The following is a 7,719-nucleotide window of genomic DNA, read 5'->3' on the forward strand; positions in this document are numbered from 1 at the left end:
CCGTCATTGTTGTTTGGCGGGTTCAGGCTGGGGATTCGAACCCGCCACCTTAGGTGTACGTGGCTGGCGCCTTAGCCAGTTGAGCTATAGGTGCCAAGCCAGGACTAAATTTTGAAATCAGGAAGTGTATATCCTCAGACATCTTTCTTTTTTGAGGTTATTTGGGTTAATTCGAATCACCTTGTCAGTTTCTTTAAAGGCAGCACACATTTTGATAGAGATTGCATTGAATCTATAGGTCATGGGGGTGTGTTGCCATCTTTTTTTTTTTTTAATAGAGATGGGCTCTTGCTCTTGGTCTTGCTCAGGCTGGTCTTGAACTCCTGAGCTTAGGCAGTCCTCCCCCACAGCCTCCCAGAGTGCTAGGATATAGGCGTGAGTCCTGTTTCCAGCCTAGTATTGCCATCTTAATATTGTTCTAACACACAAATATGGGATGTTATTCCATTTATTTAGGACTTTATTTTCAAAGACATAGTAGTTTTCAGTGCAGTCCTTTGCTGCTTTAGTTAAATTTCTTTCTTTTTTTTCAGACAGAGTCTCAAGCTGTTGCCCTGGGTAGGGTGCCATGGTGTCATAGCTCACAGCAACCTCAAACTCTTGGGCTTAAGCAATTCTCTTGCCTTAGTCTCCCAAATAGCTGGGACGATAGGCGCCTGCCACAATGCCCAGCTATTTTGTTGTTGTTATTGCAATTGTCACTGTTGTTTTAGCTGGCCTGGGCCGGGTTCAAACCCTCTAGCCTCGGTGTATGTGGCCAGCGCGGGCACCACCATTGTTAAATTTATTTCTAATCAGTGTATTTCTATATATTGTTGTAAATGGAGGTTTTTTTTGTTTGTTTTGTTTTTGTTTTGTTTTGTTTTTTTACCCTTTTTGAGAGAGACTCTCACTCTGCTCTGGGCTGAAATGCTGTGGTGTCACAGCTAACAGCAACATCAAGCGCCTCGGCCTCCCAGTAGCTAGGGCTACAGGCATTGGGTCACCACACTCAGCTAGTTTTTCTACTTTTGGTAGAGATGGGGTCTCACTCTTGCTCAGGCTGGGCTTAAACTCTTAAGCTCAAGCCATCCACTCACCTCAGCCTCCCAGAATGGCAGGATTATAGGCAAGAGCCACAGTGCCTGACCTGGAGTTGTTTCATTTTCAAACTGTTTATTGCTAGAGTATAGAAATATGATTGATTTTCATATGTTGATCCTGTATCCTGCATTTCTGCTGGGGTTTTGGTAGTTTTTTTAGGATTTTCTGTCTGTAAGATCATGTCATTTGTGAATAGAGCTAGTTATATTTCTTCCTTTCTGATCTGAATACCTGTTATCTTTTTCTTGCCTAATTGTCCTGGCTAGAAACAAATTGTCTAGTACAATGTTGAATAGAAGTGCAAAGAGTAGGTATTCCAGTAGGTATTGTCTTTCCAGTGTAAAGAGTAGGTATTCCAGTAGGTATTGTCTTTCCAGTGTAAAGAGTAGGTATTCCAGTAGGTATTGTCTTTCCAGTGTAAAGAGTAGGTATTCCATCAGGTATTATCTTTCCAGTGTAAAGAGTAGGTATTCCATCAGGTATTGTCTTTCCAGTGTAAAGAGTAGGTATTCCAGTAGGTATTATCTTTGCAGTGTAAAGAGTAGGTATTCCATCAGGTATTATCTTTCCAGTGTAAAGAGTAGGTATTCTTCGTAATCATGTCAGAAAGGCATCCAGTCTTTCACCATTCATTATGATGGTAGCGCTAGATCAATGCCTTTTTTAAGATGAGCAATGAATTTATTTTCTTGGTTTTTACTTCCTATCCATTCAGTAACTGATGTGATACTCTATGATCACAGGGTAGTGTATCAATAGCAATCAAAAACCCTAAGATAGTTGTTTGATAGTTTGTGGTTGAATATTGATTTTTTTACTAAGAGATTTATGAAGTTAATTTGAAGGTTCATAAAGAGGCTGTGTATACAGTACAGGACATGTTTTTTCCAAAAAACTAGCATTTACATTAGAGCACTTAGTTGCACTGATGATTTAAGTATGTTATTTCATGTAATTGTCACTACTCTGTGAAGAGGTACTATTACTTTCCCTGTTTGACAGTTAAGGTTCAGTGGATGGAGTCATTTGCCCAAGGTTTCACAAGTAATAAAATTTAGAGCTGGAATTCAGAGTCTAGGACAGGCGTCCTCAAACTACGGCCTGTGGGACATATCCGTCCCGCCTAGGACATATCCGGCCCGCCAGGTGTTTTTGCCACTGTTGCCTGTCTTGCTTAGCAGCTGACTCATCCCAAGGCCCTCAGTCCGGCCCTCCAATGGGCTGAGGGACAGTGAACTGGCCCCCTGTTTAAAAAGTTTGAGGACCCCTGGTCTAGGATTTAAATAACATACTAGGATAATCTCTTTCTGCATTGCAAACTTTATTGTTAGGTGGCTTTAGGAAGAGTTACTGAAAAACCTGATAGGAGCCAGTCTAGGTGACTCACACCTGTAATCCTAGTACCCTGGGAGGCCGAGGTGACTAGATTGCTTGAGCCCAGGAGTTCAAGCCCAGCCTGAGCAAGAGCGAGACCCCGTCTTTAAAAAAAAAAAAAAAATAGCCCAGCGTTGTGGTGGGTGACTATAGTCCCAGCTACCTGAGAGATGGAGGCAAGAAGATCACTTGAACCCAAGAGTTGGAGGTTACTGTGAGCTATGATGCAACAGCACTCTACCAGGGGCAAGAAAGTGAGACTGTGAGAAAAGGAAAAAAACAAAGACCGGGGAGGTGGCTCATTCCTGTAATAGTAGCACTTTGGTAGGCCAAGGCAGGTTGATGCTTGAGCTCATGAGTTGGAGACCAACCTGAGCAAAAGTGAGACCCTGTCTGTACTAAAAGGAAAAGAAAAAAATAGAAAAACTGAGTTAAGAGGATCAGTTGAGCCCAAGAGTTGGAGGTTTCTGTGAGCTATGAGGCCATAGCAGTCTACCCAGGACTACAGCTGGAGACTCTTTCTCAAAAACAAAAAAAAAATACTGTTGAGACCCACAATGTTGTTATTTGAGCCATCAGAAGATAAGTCTTTAAAGTCCCTAGAGCTCCAGTGGTTTGACATAGTCATCTTATAATTAATACACAAATAGTTAGCAGCATTCTGGTGAATTTATAAAATTTTTAAAAATTTATTGGCATCAGTAATTAAAACAAAAGTGCTTTTCCCAGCGCTGCTTTATTAAAGTGAATATCAACATACAACATTACTCTTATCTAGACATTTATGCAATTATAAAATCTCAGTCTTTTTCCCTACCCTCTTGCAGGCGTTTGTAAAATGTATGAAGAACATCTGAAGAGAATGAATCCCAACAGTCCCTCTATCACATATGATATCAGTCAGTTGTTTGATTTTATCGATGACCTGGCAGACCTCAGCTGTCTGGTGTAAGTATTAGCCACCGTACCTCTTGTCATTTTTTACTGTTTACCTGTCTCTTTGAAGTGATTATGGTGATGGGAGCTCACTGTGTACCTGACACCTATCCTTGCATTTTGTATAATACATATACAGTAGAACCTCTAAGATGACCGCCCAAGGGACTGTAACAAACTAGTCAATGTGCAGAAGTGGTCTATATAAGGAACTAGGCCTACTGTATGGATACATACGTGTCCAGTCTATGAAAATTACATTATTATTACAATTGAAAATTACATTTATTATTACAATTTGACATCATAATATTTTTTAGTTGGTTAAGGATTTTATATTAAGTGACGTTTTTTAAATAAGTAGATGTAGGGAGGTGATAACTGTGGAGTTTCTACTATAAATCATAAAGTTGGCAGCTTAAAGCAAAAGGCACAGAAAAATCTTAAAAACTTTGCTAATTGATGCAGTTAGTATTCAGAGAGGATGCCAGTTAAGAAGTTCTGTGTTCTGGGCATAGCCCGTAGCTTAGTGGTTAGGGCACTGGCCCCTACACCAAGGCTTGTGGGTTCGAACCTGGCCTGGGCCAGCTAAGGCAACAATGACAACTGCAACAACAACAAATATAGCCGGGCATTGTGGTGAGTGCCTGTAGTCCCAGCTACTTGGGAGGCTGAGGCAAGAGAATCGCTTAAGCCCAAGAGTTTGAGGTTACTGCAAACTGTGATGCCACGGCACTGTACCCAGGGCAACAGCTTGAGACTCTTGTCTCAAAAAAAGAAAAAAAGTTCTGTGTTCTGATTCTTTCTTCTTATGCCCAGTAATCTTAGTTTTTTTCCCTTTATAGTCTTTGTCCTGAAGCAGTTACTTTTGGATTAACTCAGATTATCCTCAGACTGCATGTGGTGGCTCACATCTATAATCCTAACAATCTGGGAGGCCAAAGCAGGTGGATCGCCTGAGCTCAGGAGTTCTAGACTAGCCTGAGCGAGAGTGAGACCCCCATCTCTAAAACTAGCCAGGTGTTGTGGTGGGTGCCTATAGTCCCAGTTACTTGGGAGGCTGAGGCAAGAGGATCGCTTGAGCCCAGGACTTTGACATTGCTGTGAGCTGTAACACCACAGCACTCTACCCAGGGTGACAAGGTGAGGCTGTATCTTTAAAAGAAAAAAAAGATTATTCTCTTTATAGGACGTAAAAAAAAAATATATATATATATATATATGAGATACATGTAAGGCTGAAATTGAATTGTAGTCCTAGCCTGTATAAACATATATATATGTTTGGGTATGTTAGAATGAAATTTGTTTAGACTCATGTTTTTTATTCTTAGATTTATTAAATTTAATTTTTTTCCAACTACATATTTATTATCATAATTTGTATGATAATCTACTTGTTACCAAGGAACAGAAAGCGTTACTTTAGACTTACATAGTCTTCTCAACATTGGTAAATGGAAACTAAATGTAAGTACAGCTCATTTAACAGATGAAAATAGAAGTACCTTATGATGAGATGACATTTCATCACCGGGTACTTCAATACTTATTATATGCCAGGGAAACTTTTGGTGCAGTGGTAAAAGCCACATATGTCCTAGTCCTGCTCATAGCCACTTCCTGCATCATATTTGGGCCCTGGAACCTGGCTTTGCCTTGCTCTACTCCCAGAGGTTCCTGTTGAAAACATGGATTTCCTTTTTGAGTCTTGTTTTCTGCATCTGTTCATTGTGTTTCAGTTATGGCCGATTTGCTTTGCTCACTCAAAACATTGAAGTGATCCGTTTCTAGTTTTTAGCAAAATGTTAATATAAGTTTTTATTATTTAAATGTAAATAAGCTCAGAAAACTATAAGAGGCCCACAGAGCTACAGGTATTATTAGGCTGTTAGTTTGTAATTACTATAGTTGATCTGCTCTTAGTGAGACATCCCTTAGTATCCTCAGGTAATTGGTTCCAGAACTGCTGTGTGTACTAAAATTTGCAGATGCTCAGGTCACTTAAATAAAATGGCATATAGTACTTGCTTATAACCTGCAAGCATTTTCTCATGTACTTACATCATCTCTAGGTTGCTTATATTTTATTTATTTTGAGTGCCAATCGTATACCAAGTAAGCTCTAGGCATAAATAAAAGAAGTTAAACACCATCAAGGGAAATAGAGCCAGGTTGAGGAATAAGGAGAACCTGGAAGATGGACTTTCAGTCTTATTTAGGATAGCCAGGAAATGGTTAACTGAAATGCTGATGTTTGATTTCAGACTTAGGTAAGAGCATAATAAGCTAAGCTATAGCTATGCAGCTATAGGAAAAATAGACCAGATAGAGGGGCCAGGATGTAGGAGTTCTGAGGCAGTAACGTGCCTGGCAAATTTGAAATAACTAAGGAAACTTGTTGGGGGCCGGGGGCTTGTGGAAGTGCAGGGAGCTGTGATATCCTAGAAGCTAGTGAAGAAGCATTACTGATAGGTTAAATAAATGATTGAGAATTGACCCCTGGATTTGGCACTGTGGAAGTTTTTAGCAACTTCCAAAGTAATTGTGGTATAGAGTGATAATAATAGACTTAATATTGTAGTGGGTTTAAGAGAATAAGAAGAGAAATTACAGGCAACCAATATAGGCAGTTTTGTTGTTTTGTTTTTCTGAAGAATTTTGCTCAAAAGAGCAGAGAAATGGGTTTATGGCCTTTTTTTTTTTTTTAAAAACAAGGGTCTCACTCTGTTTCCCAGGCTAGAGTTCTGGGAAAGCTCACAGCAACTTTAAATTCCTGGGTCCAAGTGATCCTCCTGTCTCAGCCTTCTGAGTAGCTGGGAATAAGGTACCTGCCTGGCTAATTTTTTCTATTTTTAGTAAAGGTGGCATCTGGCTTTTGCTCAGACTATTTTTGAACTTCTGAGCTAAAAGGATCCTCCCTCCTCATCCTCCCAAAGAGGTAGGATCACAAGAAGGAGCCACCACACCTGGACTTGGAGAATTAGTAAAAAATTTTGCTGAAGGCTGAAGGAACAGCAAAGAACTGAATGACCACGAGATGTAATCAGTGGCAAAGGTAGTTAATTGTGGGTCCCACTGGGTAAAAGGATTGCCAAAGTTGGAGTATTAGAATGTGGTCATTAGAGAACAAAATGTTTGAAATTGGGAGATTGGTGTTGCTAGTAATGTCAAGATCTAGGGATCTAGCCTGGAAGGATAGGAGATAAGATCATTGAGGGATAGAGGAGGTTCATGGAACAGCGAGGCCTACATGATGATAGGATTGTCTGCTGGGTAGGAAATACGAATAATGTGTGTATTTTCGTGCTAGAATTCACATTAAGAGTGGGGAGCTTTGTTTTTATTCACTGCTTTATTCCCAGTGCGTAGAGTAGATGGAGTGCATAATTGTTGCTGAATAAATATTGGTTGTATAAATGCATGTCAAGTATATAATATGATTTGAGGCATGGCTTGTTAAAAATTAGTGGTGATTTCCCTTTTCTCTTGTTTATATTAAAAGCTATACTCTGAATTGATAGGATGATCTAAACAAAAGTGAAAGAATCTGAAATTTCATAATAAATTTTGTATTATATTAATTAGAAATTTGAAACTTTAGCTGATGAAACTCTGGAGGGGTGTGTGTATGTGTATTTTTTGTCCTAGATGTATTTGTATTGGGAAGTTTTCATACCTGAACTTAAAATATTATCTAAATGTTTCATTCGGAACTTAAAAATCTTAAAAGTTTGTATTACCATCACATCACTAATTACTGATTTTATTTTAGAAATGAGTGGTTGTCTTCATGATTATAAAAATCACTGAGACAACAAGTTTCTAATTCTGATGTTCTTGGGATATGGTACCCATTCCTAGTAAATGGGGCGTAACTTAAAGCCAAGGTTGTTTTTACTCACCTTGGGAGGCTATAGTTAAGAGTTAGCTGGAGTTTCCGAATTAGATGTAGCTGGGTTTGAATCTATCTCTGCCATTAGGCTAGCTCCCTTGAGCAAGTAGCTAAAACTCAATTTGCTATGGAATCTATGCTAGATAAAAAGGGGGCCTGATAAAAATTAAGCATTACTGTCAAACACTTCCACAAAATAAACTCCCTTTATTTTTTATGTCTTTAAAACTTATAGCATTTTTTTATAAAAAAAAAAATTCATGCTGGCAGCGCCTGTGGCTCAAAGAATAGGGGACCAGCCCCATATACTGGAGGTGGCTGGTTCAAACCCAGCCTTGGCCAAAAACTGCCAAAAAAAAAAAAAATCATGCTGACAATGTGAAAAGTTTTTAAAGAATACCCAGACTAGGCTCAGCGCCTATAGCTCAACC

At 39.3% G+C, this 7,719-nt stretch overlaps 1 protein-coding gene across 1 annotated transcript in view; it reads left to right on the top strand.

The window, feature by feature from the left end:
- Positions 1-7,719, top strand: part of ERH (ERH, mRNA splicing and mitosis factor) — a 37,345-nt gene that overhangs the window by 25,920 nt on the left and 3,706 nt on the right. Inside the window, exon 5 of the mRNA XM_003797364.3 lies at positions 3,285-3,405. Within this exon, the coding sequence (XP_003797412.1) occupies positions 3,285-3,405 (121 nt within the window). The remainder of the gene's footprint in view (positions 1-3,284; positions 3,406-7,719) is intronic.

The sequence above is a fragment of the Otolemur garnettii genome, unplaced genomic scaffold (assembly GCF_000181295.1).
Source record: "Otolemur garnettii isolate 467f Iridium unplaced genomic scaffold, OtoGar3 scaffold00115, whole genome shotgun sequence".
In the NCBI taxonomy this organism is placed as follows: Eukaryota; Metazoa; Chordata; class Mammalia; order Primates; family Galagidae; genus Otolemur; species Otolemur garnettii.